General features: G+C 37.6%; 1 protein-coding gene across 1 annotated transcript in view; it reads right to left on the minus strand.

Moving 5' to 3' along the window:
- Positions 1-13096: 13096 nt before the first annotated feature.
- Positions 13097-18673, minus strand: part of porb (P450 (cytochrome) oxidoreductase b) — a 39621-nt gene continuing 34044 nt past the window's right edge. Inside the window, exons 13-16 of the mRNA XM_082180641.1 lie at positions 16801-17068; positions 14599-14744; positions 14246-14331; positions 13097-14156 (exon numbers count right to left, since the gene is read on the minus strand). Coding sequence (XP_082036767.1) covers positions 14012-14156; positions 14246-14331; positions 14599-14744; positions 16801-17068 — 645 coding nt within the window. The 3' untranslated portion in view covers positions 13097-14011. The remainder of the gene's footprint in view (positions 14157-14245; positions 14332-14598; positions 14745-16800; positions 17069-18673) is intronic.

Consider the following 18673-nt stretch of genomic DNA (forward strand, 5'->3'; position numbering starts at 1 on the left):
TTTGTTTTCGCATCATACATGTGTTTACAGTGGAAGTTCGACGCGGCTGAGCCAGCGCACGTCATAACCAAACGTTATGTGATTGGCTTACGGGTAACCAATGATTTTAAACTTCAGACAAGCGCCCCCCCCCCCCCCCCCCCGTGAGAAAGAAAACGCTTTTCTGTTATGCCCTTCCAGACCAGACTCTGTCTACGAAGCAAAGCGAAGTAGCAGAGTTTGGTATTACCAGGCTAGTAAGGTTTTGCTAATTGTGGGAAAGTTTTAGTGTGTAAGCAATTGAAAAAAAACTGTAATGGTGGTTGAGGAGACTTCCACAATAACAAAATTCTCTTGCGAGCAATAAGAGAGGCGAAGGCAATTATGTTATTTTGAATGGTTGTGGTACGGAGGCCGTCTGGGGGCTTGCCGAAAATAGCGATATGTGGGGTTGGAGTTAAAGTTATGCCTAATATATCTGAGATTGTTTTAAAGAATAGTCTCCAGAATTCAGACAACTTGGGGCATGCCCAAGCGAGCATGGGAGCCTGCGAGCATCTACTACAATTCTCATCAAATTTGTCTGGATAGAGCTTTGATAGTTTGTCCTTACTATAGTGTAACCTGTGGAAGACTTTAAATTGTATTAGTGACAGTCTAGTGCAGCTGGATGACGAGTTAACAACCCCCAAGGCTCCCTCCCAGAAGTTCTCAGAGAGATTCAATTGGAGTTCTGACTCCCAGTTCATCTTGATCTTATGTAAAATGGATTCACTGGCTGAGGACAATAAATTATATAAAAAAACAATATGATATGGCCCTTTGACAGGGTTTTAGCCTTAAGAGCCAGGTCCATCCCGCTGGGTGTTGGTATCTGTGGGAATGACGTGGCGTGTGTTTTCGTCAACTTCATCTTTGACACAGAAAACACTTGTTTATTAATAAACAATTGAAATGTCTCCTTGCTATATTTGACATTCATAATCATTACTATTGCCAGTTCTTTGTGACAGCTTTTAGGTGCGCTTTAGGTCCCTTACGTTACATGAACGCGTCACCACCGCTCAATAGTTAATATTGTTCTTTGGTGTTCAGTTTATACAGGTTTTTCAAATGTTATTTAATAAATAAATAAAAATTTCTCTCAAAATATCCCTCACGAAAATCGTGGGTTTGGTGTATGGTTACAGCCCTAGCTCATATAAATTTTTTTTGGTGACATAGTTAATTAATTAATTAAATTAAACTATTTAATTTAACAGAATTTATCAACTTTTTGCCTGCTGTGGTTGTTTTAATTAACATCCTTTCTAAAAATATGAAAGTTTTTGGTTTAATTTATTCTTACAGTTTTTCTTGATTGTTTAAACACATTTCTTGAAACTATTCTCAACTATAAAGTAAACACAAATCCATAACGTCTCACCAATGCCCCAAACATCCTATTTTCAGGTCAAAATGAAGCTCTACACTCAAAACCATTCACTCTTGCTGAAAAACCAAACTTTGCCCTCAGACAGGACACACAAGTCCTCAAAATCACACACACATGTTGTACATAGTCTTACACACTGGTGCAATAAATTCAAAACAACATTTCCAAAACTGGTAAGTTATGTTGCTTGTGGTTCCCCCCATCACAAACCTTTTCACATGATGAACACAAAAGACACAACCAATTGATACATTGGCACATTTTTATTCATTCATGTACTACACAGTACAACACACACACAAAAAAACTAAAACATTTTTTCCCCCCGTTTTACTCTTCTTCTTTTTTTTTCACTCTCTCCTCTAAAAATGTTTTTTATATTTACTTAAGATGTGTGTGACCACCATATGACAGTAAAAGAGCACACACAAACCTTATTTTACAGTTTTTCTCGATTTTTTACACACATTTTCTGAAAGCATGCCTCATATTCTCAGAACTCTACACACAAATCCAAAAAAACACACACAATGGGCAAAACCCCTCAATTCTCCTGCAAAATGAAACTTTACATTCAAAACAATGTTATTTCTTCTCAAAATGGTATTTTGTTTTCAAATGACACAAACCATCATATGAATAGACATTTATAAGAACCAGTTGAACACTGATTTGCTCAATGTAAAACACTATGATGAATGGAAAACACTTCTTCTCCATTCATCATAATGACTTCGGCCTTTTTTTGTTCAGTGTTACACTTACTACATACATACATAAGTGTGTTGTAAAATATTTGAGAATATTGTTTTTATACTCAGAACACACAAATACATGGTAACAAATATATTTTATTTTTCCCACAAAAACAATGTACACAGTGTACATCCCAACCAACACAAAGTTGTACATACAGTGGTCTACATACAAAACAACAGAAGAATTTACTGTATACAGTTACAGTAAAAAAAAAAAAAAAAAATCCAATGTTGGCATCCATTGCTCCATTGAAGAGCTGACCTGTTGCCCTTTTATGCTAAAGCTCTGATTGCTAATTGTAAAACTGTGTGACGGGTATTTGCCCATGTGATGAGTCAGTGTGCATATTTGAATGGCAGTGTGTTCCTTGTGAAAACAAGAGATTTTCTGCATGAAAATTGTGCCAAAAGCAGAGAATTGTGTGTAGTGTTTTGAAAAAAGTGTGTTTTAGAACTGCAATTTGAGTGTAAAGCAGGAATTGTGCTTGTAGTTTAGCAGAATTGGTTCAGGGGGGTGGTGAATGAGTTACATGTTGTGGTCATTGTGTCTCAAGTACCAGAAAATGTGTGTAAACAATCGAGAAAAACTGAAATATGAAAGTGTATTGGAATGGTAAAGAGTGTTGGGACGTGACAGGAGGGCCTCCACTCAAGGACACAATATGATGAACACATCTAAGAATGTGTGTTCAATTTTGACTCCTAGTGTTTCCACCTGGGTAATTGTGTGCTAACTGAGCTGAAGCTGTGCTGACATGAGTGAACAATATTGAATGCTAGTGCTTTCTAAATGAAAACATGGTCTAGGCAATGAGAAATGAAGGGATTTGTGTGTAGAGTTTGGCAGTGACAGTTCAACAAATCTGACTCATGGTTTAATACAGGGAATAGTGTTTATAGTTTAGGGAAATGGGTGTGCTTTTTGATAAATGGCATTATGGTTTTGAAATTTTAGTTCAAAAGCCTGGTTATAGTGTTTAAGCAATCGAGAAAAACTGTAATATATAAGACTGTCAATGACTGTCAATGATCTAATTAATACAGTTTTTTTGGATTGCTTAAGCACAATTTTCAAAACAGGGCCCGTGTTTTCAAAACACTACACACAATTAGCACAACCACACACCCAATTAGCAAAACACCACAGATCCTTTGCATAATTAAACACTCTTGTAAAAACTATACACTTCTGTTTAAAAACCACACTTTGTTACCATATGAAACACACTCGTTAAACATTACTATACTCTGTTTGCACGAGTTACACTCTGCTGTGATAAACCTAAAACACTTTTAGCACTTCTACATCCCTATGATTAGAGTAGGCTACCATCAACAAAGTACAAATATAATGTAAATTCACCAAACACTACACAAGACCAATGTTGCAGACTGAAGAAACTCATTTATTTCTCAACACGCCCAAAATGTTGACATGGAGATTCATAATACTGTAACAAAATGTCACTTTACGTATTGTACTGTAAGTTTACTGTAAAAATAAAAAATAAAACTAGACATTGTCTCTTCGCCTAGCTGGATCAGGCCAGAGAATTTCATCAACATCGCAGGCAATGTTGTCATTAGCAAGACACCTTGGAAAGAAACGTCTTGAATGACGAATCCATCCTTGCATTGCTGCTACCTCCATCTGGTCACAGGCCTCCTCCATGGCTTGGATGAAGGGTACCTCAGCCTGGAGACGGAGATCATATACCTTCCACCGTCATGCCGAGAAAAACTCTTCTATAGGGTTGAGGAATGGAGAGTATGGTGGAAGATATAGGACGGTGAAATGTGGATGTTGCTGAAACCAGTTCTGAACCAGAGCAGAGCGGTGGAAAGACACATTGTCCCAGACAACAATGTATTGCATATGATCGATTTGATTTGCTGCTGTTATGTTGTGCAATTGGTCCAAGAATGTAAGTATGAGTGCTGTGTTGTAAGGGCCCATATGGGCATGGCGGTGGAGGACCCCATTCTGTGTAATGGCTGCACAGAGTGTTATATTACCCCCACGTTGCCCTGGGACATTGACTATAGCCCTGTGGCCAATGATGTTTCTTCCCCTCCTTCGTGTTCTCGTCAGGTTGAACCCAGCCTCATCTACGTAAATGAACTCATGCTGGATCTCTTCTCCATCCATTCGTAAAACTCTCTGAAGAACAGTGTCAGGCAAAATTGTGTAGTTCAGTGTAGATCTAGTATACATATTACAGTACAGTAAAAGATTATGAGACAGTATGCAAGATCACACTGCTAAAGTGAATACATACCTCTGCATAATCATGCCGCAGTCGTTTCACCCTTTCAGAATTGCGCTCGAAAGGCACTCGATAAATTTGCTTCATTTGAATATGTTTTTTTTTTAGGATGCGTGCCAGTGTTGATGTTGAGACCTGATGGATATCGTTGAAACTGGCGTGGTTATTGACAATGTTAGCTTGGAGCTGATTGAGTGTTATAGCATTGTTGGCCAAAACCATGTTTACTATCTCCCTCTCTTGCTGTTCTGTGAACATAGGAGGCCTTCCCCCTTGTCGTTCCTGACCCTCAATCCTATGTAGAAAAAAAAAAAAACAGTATACAATAGTACAGTAATTTCACAGGAAAAGGTAACAGAAGTGCTGATAGTGCATAGAATACAGTACTGTAAGCAGTTACTGAAACCGTGCAGATGTTTTTGATATGATGATATTTTTACAATACCTATTCTCCAGTCGAAATGTTCTTATCACACTTGCCACTGTGTATCAGCTTAGATTTGGCTGTACTCGCAGTCCAGCCTCCCTCAGCGTCAGGCCGTGGTTGACAATGTGGTCAACCAGTGTTGCGCGGATCTCATTTGTCAGATTTGGTCCTCTTTGAGCACCTTCTTGTCTTCCTCTTCCTCTACCTCCAGCATGACCTCCATCTCTTCCTGTTCCTCTGTTGATTCCTCCTCTGTTGATTCCTCGTCCTCGTCCTCCTCCTCGTCCTCGTCGTCGTCCTCCTCCTCGTCCTCGTCCTCCTCCTCCTCCTCGTCGTCGTCCTCCTCCTCGTCCTCGTCCTCCTCCTCCTCCTCGTCGTCGTCCTCCTCCTCCTTTGACAGTCAGTGCTTTGGTATTGCAAGGAAGTGACTTCATGATAGATTTTTGTGTGTAATGTATGTTAAGTGTGTTTAGTGTTTTGCAAATCACTGTGTGTAGAGTTTTGCAACAAGTGTGAGGTTGACCATGTGCTTATAGTTGTGCAAATATGGGCTGATGTTTTGCTTCTTGAGTGTAAGGTTTTGCTAATAGTGTACTACTTTTAATTTTAGTGTGTAAGCAATCCAAAAAAACTGTAATCTAATCGATCTAATTTCATGTTGTTTTATATTTAATTTGTTCATTATTTATTGTGTTGAATTTTAATTGGACTTGGTCAGAAGTGTTTATAAAATAGTTACCTGCATGATGCCTGCTGTCTTCCCAGATAGCAACATTGGCTTGGCCCAGATCCGGCCCACATCTGGCACTTGTGGCACTGTTGTGTAGTTTTAAAATGTTAATATTATTTTAGATAATTGTGCAGTTGATCTAATATATGCTACAGAAACATGGGACTTTTAACTATCATTTCAGATGTGATGCTGGAGAATGAGGAGAGTGAAGAGGAGGAGAAACATTACAGTATTTCTTCACTGAAAAGAACAAACAAGAAATGCTGCCATTAGTGTCATTAATGCTGCCATTAGCCAAATGCTGTCACCTGCCATTAGTGTGGAAAGAGTTTCACGAGGATCCACACTGGAGAGAAACCGTTCACATGTGATCAGTGTGGTAAAATGTTTTTGAGGGCTTCAGACCTGAAGAAACACATGACAGTTCATTCACAGGAGAAACCACATTCATGTTCTTTGTGTGGAAAGAGTTTTTCACATCTGCAGGATTTAAAAGTTCATCAGAAAATACATACTGGTGAAAAAGCTTATGTGTGCTTTGAGTGTGGGAAGCCTTTTATTAGAGCTGCAGATTTGAAACAGCACCAGAGAATCCACACTGGAGAGAAACCTTACATGTGTTCACACTGCGATAAGAGATGGTTCCCAAACCTGTCCTGGAGGACCCCCAACACTGCACGTTTTCTTTGTCTCCCTAATCAAACACACCTGATTCAACTCATCAGCTCATTAACCCATGTGATAATGAGCTGATGAGTTGAATCAGGTGTGTTTGATTAGGGAGACAAAGAAAACGTGCAGTGTTGGGGGGGGGGGGGTCCTCCAGGAGCAGGGTTGGGAACCACTGAGTCAGAGAACCTGAAAACACACGAGAGGATCCACACTGGAGAGAAACCTTACATGTGTTCACACTGCGATAAGAGATTCAGTCAGTCAGAGAACCTTACTTGACGGTAAGTCAGTGTTAAAATGATTTAAAACAACGGGTCAAACACAACCGTGTCAGTGTATGAAACAGCTGTCTGTTTATTGTTGATTTAACGAATACACTGACATTTTTTTTATGTTGACTTTACTTAATTTTATTATGTCAAGGGGTTGCACGAAATCTTTTTATCTAAATCCATATATATGTTTTAAGTTGAGTGTACTTATATTTTGTAAATTGGTTGCACTTATATTTTATAAGTAATTTCAGATTAATTATATTAATAATTTTAGCTAAACTATTTTGAGTTGAATTTACTAAGTTTTTCATGAATCAGCCTGTGAATCTCAACAATGGTGACAATTATAAAGCATTTTGCAGTGCATTCTGGGTGCCACCTATCAAAACTAATTCATGGCTCCCATCATGCATTGCTGCATGAATAAATAATGAGCTTATGATCAGAGATGATCTGTTTGTCACCAATGCTGAGATTCATATACGATAATTCTTGATGTCTGTGTGTGCCAACATAAAAAGAAACTGTTGAAGTTTTTTTTATTGATTTGATCATTTGGATTTCATTGAAAAGGCTAAATATATGATGCTGTACAAGGCCAGTGCTGCTATAATTAATAAAGTAAACCTAATTGGGCTCTATATGAATTCAATGATTCAGGTCAAATGATTGTGAAATAATGATCATTTTAAATCACAACCAACACCATCAGATTACCTTTTCTATTTGTTCATCTGGCTGTTATAACTCAGGTACAGCAGCCAAACAAAATCTAAAGTTAATGGTTTAAGGGTAAAGAGCCCAACTAAAGCACACACTAATCCCCATAATGGTGACTTAAAATTACGGTTTTAACATTACGGTTTTGTCCTTCAGTGATTCTGCTGCAAAATGATGTCCAAAATATGTCTTTTCAACGTCTGTGTCTCAAAATTCGGACGTTGAAAAGACGACCACTGAGGAGCCAGAATGAACGTTTTTATGACGTCTTTTTTTGACGTGTTCTGCACGTCCGATATCTAGACGTTCATCGAACCTTCGTACAAGGTTAAAACTAGTTCAGATGTGGCCATTGTGGACATATTTTCAGCATCATTTATGGTCTCATTTATACATAATTACTTTGACTATTGCTGTCAGATGATCTTAGTGAGAATTAACAGAGGTTTAGATGTTGATATTTGTTTAATTTGAAGTGTCACCATTTTGGTGATCAGTGTTTGCTTTAGTTGGGCTCTTGGTCCCCGTCGTTTTTACTTTAACTTTTATTTGACTGTTTTAACTGTGTGTTTGTAAAACACAATTGTTGAGGCAGAAAAAGCCAACAATAAGTAAGATCAGCTGTTTTTCAGCTTATTGATGATGATAATGAAATCATCACAAAAAAAAGCATCTAATATTGTCAGATACTTTGGCATTCATAATCATCAACCTTGTGGAACTGCAATATTGGTTCCAAAAGCATTAAAATTATCACTTAGTTGAAGGTGTATAAAAAGCATGTGCACATGATGTTTTGAACAAGTGTATCATGTAAACACACAGACATCAAGATTTTGCATATGATTCACAACAATGGTGACAATATATAAAAAAAAAAAGCTTCATGCTGCAATGCATGATGGGTAGTTTTCATAGTAGGGGAGACCGGGGACAGTTGCAACACTTTTTGCATTTCTCTCAATTACTCAGAGACTATTTGAGCTAGACCAACCAAATTTGTATATATTAAACTTGCATCTGTCTGCTAATTACCCATACCATTTAAAGATGATTATATATGACATATCGTTCACAGTATTTATTTGAATGGAAGAAGTCAGATGTTGCAACTGACCCCGACCCAGGGGACGGTTGCAACACAACCCAGGGACGGTTGCAACATGTTAAAAATACCTTAAATTTCATTAATTAACTTAAGCTTTTTGTCTCATTGAGCAAAGAATTCTGAAAATATTAACTGTTTTAGGCCTACTATAATATTATAGTATTATTTATTTCAGTAATATTATTGTAGCCTATTATTTATTTATTTAGTCATATTTATCAAATAACAGTTATTGAGTTTTGTTTGTTTATGTGTAGAACATAGGCCTACATAGATTCAATGTGCAGGAGTTACAGATGCTATTCAATCTCTCCATATTTCAGTGTCAGACAGGAAGAATTGAACAATTTGCAATGCAACAAACCTTTATTAAACATGCAATTTATAACATGTTGCAACCGTCCCCGACCCTATCAGCCATGACAGAACATCATATGCCTGCTAGACACACTGACTTTGACACATGCTAACCATGTCACTTAGAAGTCAACAAAACAATAATTCAAACGAAGTAAGTTTTGATTAATTCATACAAAATTTCAGGACAGTATGACAAAAAAATATCTCATGAAAAAATTTACTTTCATACCTCCAAAACAAGTTTTGTTCAATAAATGCAGCAGCAGATGTTGAATATGTCTACTGTCTTCTTGGTGGGTGGAGGGTCTAACTGTGCATGTGCAGTATGAGTGTCATCACTCTAGCTTGTTTCTGATTGGAGAAAAATGACATATTGCAACCATCCCCTGTTGCAACTGTCCCCGGTCTCCCCTACAAAACTCATCCTTAATTCCCAAGCTTTTTTCACTGTTGATTTGTCATGATGACTTCTCCCAGGCCGAGGCCCCACCTGAGGCTGGGTCCCAGGAGCCTCAGGCGGAAGACCGACCGGCTCAGGTGTGGGCCCTGCCACCTCATGTGCTCGCCTCACCAGTCGGGCTGGAGGCAGACCAATTGCAGGACATAATTGGTATGAATCCGTATATCATCACAATCCTAATAGTAACTAAAATTTATTATTAACAGCTAAAATTTTTTTTACAAAATTTGATCAGACAAGCTGTTTCCGTTGTTGGAGGAGCTGTCGGAAGTTGGGGCGGAGGCCACAGCGCTGTGGAGCCGCGACCTGGAGGCCCTTATGAGTATGAATCCGTTTATCATCACAATCCTAATAGTGCTGCAGTTACTCGATAAGTGGTCCACTAAATTGATAGTTTGTTTTTCAAATGAGAGCTCTTCCCCAGTTTCACCGACACCTGGGAGTGTTTCTTTTGATTTTTGTCAGTCTGTCTTTTTTTTTCTCTGTTGTTTTTAAAAATTTGAAGTTGGGTGTTTGTCCATTGTGTTCTTGTCTTTTTTGTTTTTTTTTAGTACACTCAACCGGACACGTTCCACTAACTTTCAAGTAATTTCAGTGCTTAATTTTGCATAAAAATGCAGTGGATTAGGACATAACTTAATGTCTAACCCTAACCACTTCGAAAGGGCCAACCTACTAGGGGGCGCCATTTTCCGTCTCATCACGGCCCCCTGGAGTGGGCTGAAAAGTTTGGTGGACCTGTTGCTCAGGGGTCGAAAGGCCGAAAAAGGGTGAAAAACACGTGTTTTGCATTTTACAGGTCACATAAGGTCACAGCAAAAATGTTGGCGTTTTACATTTAAAACTATTATTTCTTAGTCTAAGCTTTCAAGTGATATATAGTTTGTCAATATTACTTTAGGTTTACAGTATCTAGTTTTGATATTTGGTGTCTGATTTTCAATAAATATGACAAAGGAACAGAAACGTATTAATTTGTATTCATTTAATTGTTTTTAGCTTCCAGGTCCTTTTTTTATTTTTTTACCACTGAAATTACTGGAAAATAAGTGGATCGTGTACAGTTGAGTGTGCTTATTACATTAGAGGTGGTTTAATACACGTTTTCATTATTTAAGCGAATGAGGCCCCATTAAAAAATGTCACACACTGACAGGGGTCAAAAGGTAAAAAAAAACGGAACGCTAAGGTTTAGACCGTAAGGAGACGGAAGGTCGTGGGAGAGTTGAGTCGGGCCCCAGAGTTTGAGGGCCATAGCCGCTTTCTAAGTGTTTCCTAACCCTCGTTCATGATGAGACCAGAGATTGTGGATGGTGACTGAAGAATGTGGATTATTTTTTTTCAATCTTGTTGATTAAACCACCTCTACTCTACTCTACTGTACATTGAACTGAACACATTCATCTAACCTTCAAGTCATTTCAGTGCTTAATTTGCATAAAAATGCAGTGTCTGCGAAACCATTATTTGGCTGGAAAATAGTGGTTTCGTGGACACGGTGGTTTTTAAGCTTAGCTTTGGAAATATTTTGATGAAACCCGTTTATCAGCACTCAGCTGGCTCCCCTGAGTCCGTAGCACTAAGTTTCATCCCAGAATTCCACTGTCCGCGAAACCACTGGTTGGATCTAGGACATTGTTGCGTTTTTGCTCTCCCATCATATGTGATATTAATTCTCGTTAATTAAACCACCTCTACTGTACTAAGCACACTCAGAGCCGATCCTGACCTCCCTGGGGCCCTAAGCAAAAAAAAAAATAAGGGGCCCTCCTACCTGACTCACACTAAATAAACAATAAGTAAAATTTACTTCTTTTTTTTTATTTCACACGCATATTTTTTAAGTTAATTTCACATATGGAATTAAGTATACGTTACTTAACTAAGTTAGGTGAAAGTATTTTAACTTGGCTAGTAAAAGGTTGGGTAGTATCAATTTAGTTGAAATTTCCTTTGCATTACATTTCACTCAAACAATATAATATTAAATTATACCACACATTTATGGTATGTGCTTTACTTGGGAAATCCATGTACTTTATACTACAGATATTTTTGCGAGACACCATATCTACATGTCAGATGTTAAGCATAATGTGAATGCAGAGACCTCAATACTTGTAGACAATTCACAATGCCAATAACATTTGATAGAAAATGAACTCCAAATGTCACAAAATGGCAAGTTACTAATCCTGACAACAAAAGCAAAGATAAAACTGTAAATACAGCTGGAAAACAGTGAAGAATTAACCTTGTTAATTAATCAAGGTTCAGTGCATGATTGGAACCCCAATATCAGAATTTGTATTTTATTACGTAGATATTTACGCTTTTGTTTACTTGCTGAGTAATAATATTATAAAGGTAATATAATAAAGGTAATTCCTGATATCAGAAATAGACAGTGTTACTAGTAAAATATTAAGTATTCACACTTCAAATAGAACAAATTGAATTCTTGAAATCACAAATGCATCCTGTGCTGTGAATGAATAAAAGTAGCTAAAATTGCCACAGCATGTCACTGTGTTTTAAATGATAACAGCAATACTTAATACTTGAAGGTTATTATTTACTGAGGGATGTGCATCCATATTGACCAGTATGTCCAGTCAATCAGCATCTTAATTGCAATATAGACTATAAAGCCAATACATTGTTTTCCATCTGGCATGGCAGAGTTGTAACTTAACCTTGACTTGGAGAGTAGATGATCATTGTCTTGTTTTAAAAGTATGTGTGCCTACGCCTACAATGAGGATTGTCATCCCGCTATTGTAGTTTATTTTGGAAAGTGCGCGTTTCATTTCGTGAACGCGCATATGAACGCATGTTAACGTGCGACGCGGTTATCTTTTCCCAGCTGCAGTTTATAAACAAGCAAACTCAGTCTACCTGATTGCTGTTCCCACAATTCACTCGCATAGTGTTTTTTCCTCTTTCTTCGTGACCAGAAGGATAGTTCCGCTTCATTTTCTCACGTCTCAACGATGTTGTAATCTTTGATTGACGCGCTTTGACACGAGGGGGAGGCGGGGCCTTGAGTAATTTGCGGGGCCCTACGCAGCTTGCGTAGTGTGCGTATAGCTCTGAGCACACTCAACTGAACACATTCACATTCATCTAACTTTCAAGTCTCGACGAGCAGAAACACAAGAACTACAACTGACTTCAGACACAGCCTTAGATGAAATCAACTGAAGAGAAAAGAAGACATTAAATCTCACAAGATCTCAGCAGAGGAGGATTAAACAACTCCACAAACAGCATTACCAGCTTCACTTATTACTAACCAGACTGACTTTATTTCTGTCAGACTTCTACAGAAGTTTTTATTGAGAATTAACAGAGGTTTAACTCTAATGCATCTGTGAATGTTTCAGTTTTAATCCTGCACTGTAAAGCGTAATGGTGTTTGAAGAATTTTTATTTGTGTTTTAAAAGGAAGATAAATAATAGGTTGCTTTTTAAAAAGTGATCTATCTTCAAACGACATTATTTAGTAATCCAAATTTGACAATGTAATGTTATCAAAATCATCATTCTGTGGTGAAACATCACACTATTAATGGAGTTGATATAATCCTCCTCGTGACTTGATCATTCAAGTGACTTTAATTGTGTCACACAACTTTCAGCATGCGAGACAACAGTGGTAACAATCAAATACATTTTTGCCGTGATGAGCATTTTTCTTCACTCCATACTTCCCACTTCCACAGATGTTAGTGTTGACGACTTTTAATAATATTCTAAAATGTGTAAAATAGTAATGAATAAGTAGGTGTACAAACTTTTCACCTTTATAATAGGCAATCTACCTCTTAAGATTATAGACAACAAAACTGTCCTTCAAATCAGACAGGTGAAAGTGAACAAAAATGGGTTAAGGACAAAGGTGATGTTAAATTGAAGTTTAATCATTACAAAGAAATGCCTAGAAAGTTGTAATGTACTGGAAACAATAGTTGCATATAAAACTTGATGAGCTCCTGGCCAAAAAACAACTACTACTTCTACTTCTAGAATTCGGTCATCTCCCAAAATAGTAAAGTTTTCAGCAGCAATACTGGTCTTCAAGGTCCACTAATGCAAACTACACAGTAAATAAGGCACAAGAGCTTGACAAATCAGTTCTTCAGACCAGCATGTGTTCCCTTGTCTGTGTCTCAGCATTATATACACACACTCTTAGAGATACAATGAGTAAGTCTGTTACGTCTAGTGCAGTGACATTATGAGAAAAGAACAGGGTTGAGCATTTCTGGCACCTAAAGGATTCATTAAATCTGTGAGGGTCATCCAGTTTCAAATGGTTACATTTATATTCAGCCATAAAAAAAAGAAAAAAAAGGTGGGACAAAAAATAAAGACATTGAAATGCTTTAGAGAACTATAAAAAAATAAGTGTGATCCACCTCCACAGTACAACTGCATGTTTGCACTGTTTATGACCTCTGAAGGTTTCCAAAATATTTCAGAAATGAACAAGAAAATCATCAATTATCAGTCCAAATCTCATACTCCATGAAGAACCGTTTTTCAGTGAGTTAAAGTTTCTTCATGCACAACCCATACAACGTATTTGATTATGAAGTTCCATGCATAACATGTTTGATTACTATGTTAAAATCGTGATTCTACGCAGTCTTTTATATTTTTTAATAAATTTTTTTTTATTTTTTTTTTTATCATTCACTTCAGAATGAGGGAATGTGTGTCAGTGTTTTCTTCTCTTAGACAAACATGTCAGAATGATAATAGCAAACACATATAAACTCTTCCTTCTAAAAATCCGGAATGTTGCGGGTCCTTTAACTCCAGACGTCCTGTGAATAGCGTCCTTTAGTCATCAGTTTCTTGACGTAATCTACAGCTTGAGCGCGGCTCATTCCTCCCAGCTCCTCTGCGATCTCGTAGAAGGCGTTCTGCACGTCCCGAGCCATGTTTCGGGCGTCTCTGCGGGAGGAAATCACGGGCAACATTAGAATAGATTCAGGGATGCCTCTGTCTCATGATTTCTCGGACTAGTTGTGAAATGTACGCACCCACAGATGTAGATGTGGGCATTTTCTGTGTGGATTAGTTTCCAAAGAGTCTCCTTGTTGTTCTTCAGGAGATGTTGTACATACACCTGGGTGTAAATACAAATAAAGTATTAGTATTTACAAAGTATTAGAACAGCTCTCCCTTTTCCTGTGATTCATTCATAGATGTATTAATGCCATGACTTTTACGGTTTTTGATTAAATATAAGATGGGTTCAGAGAGGAAGTGTGGATTCTTTTTTCTATTTTGGCTCTCAATTACAAAAATAATGTTACCAAAGTTTTTTAGGGAGACATATTTGATAGTGGGACAAAATAACTGTCGAGGTGTGTGTGTGTGTGTGTTCCCGTACCTTCTGTGCCTGGTCTCTGGAAAAAGCTACATTGAGTGCCGTCAGAACGCCAGTCTTCTCAAACTCCTCGAGCTCCTCTTGGTACAGAAAGTCCTCGTTCTTGTGACGACAGCCAAAGTACAGCTCCGTCTCTCCAACTTCCTTACCTACAAATGAGAAATCAAGATATTGATTGCATGAGGGTTACAAAAGTAGGGATTTGCACATAACTTCCCACTGTTTTGGATTCTAGTGTAGTGGGTAATGCAGATCCTAATAGTGTTGGGGTAGTGTGTTGTAGTGTACATTACAAGTAGTGCCAGTTACACAATCTGATTACTTTTTTCAAGTAACAAGTAATGTAAAATATTACTTTAAAATGTGACTGCCAGCTCTCCTGTCCCCATGTGGAGAGAAATCAGGAGTAAGTGCAGAGATGTTGTGTAAACATGATGGTTATTGTAGATCTAGACTAAATGTGAACAGGCTCACGTGAACTCGTCTCACTTGCACAAAAACAGATTCAGGATTCCTTAAAATTAATAAAAACATTCAATTTGCAGGTTTGCATATCAGTATGTTAAATAATCAAATGTTAAATTACACAAATATACTTTATGTATTATGATCTCACTTTATTAACCAATTTCTTTGCTGCTGACAAATATATAAACATCACATTACTTTCCAAACAAATAACTAAGTAAGAAAACTAGTTACTTTTTTAGGAAGTAATGCATTATTGTAATGCATACCCAAACACTGGCCCCAATGATACACAACTATAAAAAGTACGGTAACACTTTATTTTACAGTGTCCTTGTTACATATGTTACATGTACTTACCATAGTAATAACAGTAAATTATGCATAATTACATGCAACTAACCCTCAACTAAATCCTAATCCTACCCTAACCCTATAGTAAGTACATGTAGTTCATTAATATTACTCAGTACTTAAATATATAATTACACTGTGACAATGACACCTTTAAAAAAAGTGTAAACAAAAGTACATAAAAAATATACTATGTCCCTACAAAATAAATGGTTATATTTATGCACATAAATATATTTATTAAACAAGTATGTATGAATCTATCATGGCTACCAATGCAATTCTATTCCGGGTATTGTAAATGAAACTGGTAAATGTGAAATATTACGATGATATACTGCATTATGAAATATTTAACAGGTAACACTTTTTTAATATTATTATTGTTATTTTTGGGCTTCTCTCTTTCTATAAGAGTTAAAGAACAGCGAGGAAAAGTAAGAGTGAGATCAGGACGTGAGCCAGGAACTCTTCATATCACACCTAGACTGTACTGTACCTTAAAAAAAAAAAAAAAAAAATTTTGTTTTTATATCAACGTCTGGGACAAACTTAAAATTAGTCTTTTTTTGTTTGTTTTGATTTTAAGAACAAATGCAAGAACTTGACCAGAAAAACTAAACATTTCTGAGAGTGAAGTTACAAGATACAAGAGAAGTCCTGATGTGAAATTACTGTGAGAGTAATGCAGTTATTAACCTGGATGCACTCGGTAAACTCGTACAACAGCTGCCGTCTGTGTCACTGATGTTAATCACATAACACAAGACGACGAGAAAATAAATCACCCACTGCTCTTAAAGGAATAGTTCACTTAAAGATGGAAATTCTGTTATCATTTAGTCACCCTCAAGTTGTTTCAAACCTGCGTGAACACAGAAGATATTTTGAAGAATGGCGGTGACCAGACAGTGATGGACCCCACTGACTGGCATGCTATTTTCTTTTTTTTTCTACTTTGGGAGTCCATCAACTGTCTGGTTACCCACATTCTTCAAAATATCTTCTTTTGTGTTCACGCAGGTTTGAAACAACTTGAGGGCGAGTAAATTCAAATGTAAAAGATGACAGATTTTTTAAGTGAACTATTCTTAACTCAGTGACTTTAGTAGCGAACTTTCGTGCAGTGTTTAAAACTCACCTGGGCTACTGTGTATGAAAGGAAAATAAGGAAAACAGAAACATATAGAAACAACATGTTTTATATCATGCATCTGATTTATGCACATAGTAAGCAAATCAATTAGAACAAAAGTTAAATGCGATGACTTCAGTGGTTGCGTTGATTTTGAATACATTTAGGAGAATGTCTCCGCCTCCCTTGCCTCTTCTGATTGTAATAAGCACATAACAGCAGAAGTCCATGACCTGCGCGACTCCTACCTTGTTCTTTGAGCCAGCCTCGCTCCTGAATAAAGCCAATGAAGGGTGCGATACCAGTACCAGGTCCGATCATTATGACTGGGTTTGTGGCCTTGAAGGGCAGGCGGAACTGGGATTTGCGGATGTACATGGGCACTGTAGCCTTGTGTCCGTTGTCGGTGGGCATCTTGTTCTTCAGCCAGTTAGTGGCCACTCCTTTAATAACACGGCCAGTCTTAGTCTCATACTCCACCACTACAGCACAGATGTGGATGCTGTTGGGGTGAACCTGTCACATGCAAGAAACATTTAAGCACACACAACATACAAAGTCAGTTATTTCATTTTAAAGTGACCCTATTATGGTATTTTAAAGGTTTCTGATTTTGTTTTGGAAGTTTACATGAATCCAAGGTAAAAAAACCACACACTATATTTCTCTCTTAATATACACTGCACATCACCTCATTTCTCAAAGAGTTTCTCAAAAACAGTTCATTCGAAGATTCAGTCTCTCTTAACCCCTCCTTTCAGAGGGTCTACTGTGCTCTGATTGGTCAGATGGCTCAGTCTGTTGTGATTGGTCTACTCTGCTCTGGTTTTTTATGGTTATATTTCAACGACAAAATGAAGGAATTGGAGTAGAAACATAAAAAGTTGATATAAACACTGCCTTATGTGCAATTTAAATGTTTGTTGATCATTAAATAAGTTCCATCAATTAATTGATTATGTAATAAATAGTATTTTCTGTTTCGGCTAGTTTTCAGCTAAATGAAAACTTTCATTTCTGTTTTGCTATTCGGTGTTTTGGTTAAAAAAAATATTTTTAAAGGGGTATTTTTTTACATTTGTTGAGAGCAAGTTTAGTATCTTTTTATTACACATAAGAAACAGTTCTGGTTCAGTTCAAACCTGTACCAGTCACCAAATGGTACAGCACAATGGTAATGAGAAGCTCTCTGATGAACACTCTTTAAAAATAGACCAGTTGGTGGCACACCACCATTAAAAAAAGTCAGAGGATTTAATAATTAATTATGGCAAGCGAAGGGGATGGGCTAAGCCTTTGGAAAATACCCCAAAACATGCTGATTGATTGAACAGGTTAAACAGAAACGTAGCAAGAATCTGTATAAGAATGAGAATTTTGAATGAGATGGTCAGATGATCAGCTGTCATCTCGGCTTTGTTGACTGAACCAATAAAGCGTAATCTCTTATCCTCTGGAGCTTCTTGACTTTGAGAGATTTCTTGCTAAGAGGAGAAGATTTCATTATTCCACGACACAAGCCACCAAAACCGCTCATTTTCTACTTCCTCCACATTGTGACTGACCGCCTCCACAACAACACATCGACACCTATGGCCCTGATCCGATCGACCCAAACGCATCTTAACAGCAGGTGTAAACAGGGCCATAGGTGTTGATGTGTTGTTGTGGAGGCGGTCAGTGATCCACAAGTGGACGAGGGAGACACATTCCCGTTTAAACCTGGTGTTTTAATCCATCTCTTTTACCACTTTCAACCACTTCTGTCCTGATTTCTTCAAGGGGAGGGTCTGTGGGCGGGTCAATGTATGGCTTTTTTCAAATCTTTCGATTTAATCGATGAAACACACTTATGCGATTTACATATGAACACGCACGATTCTTGAAGATGACGGAAAAACATACGGAGAGCATCAGCTTTAGTTTCTCCTCTGACAGCCACAAGACCAGACGAAGCGAGAGAGAACATTGTGCTTGGTACATTTTTAATCTTAAAACCAAACTTGAGTCTTCAGACGACAAAGATTGAATCCGTCCGGCTAGCGCTTCTCAGAATGTTTAGACATCAGGTCAGTAGGCGGCGGGAAGACGGTCTTTTGTGGCAGTTTGAACACATTCGAC

The sequence above is a fragment of the Leuciscus leuciscus genome, assembly GCF_965113295.1.
Source record: "Leuciscus leuciscus genome assembly, chromosome: 9".
NCBI classification, from domain to species: Eukaryota; Metazoa; Chordata; class Actinopteri; order Cypriniformes; family Leuciscidae; genus Leuciscus; species Leuciscus leuciscus.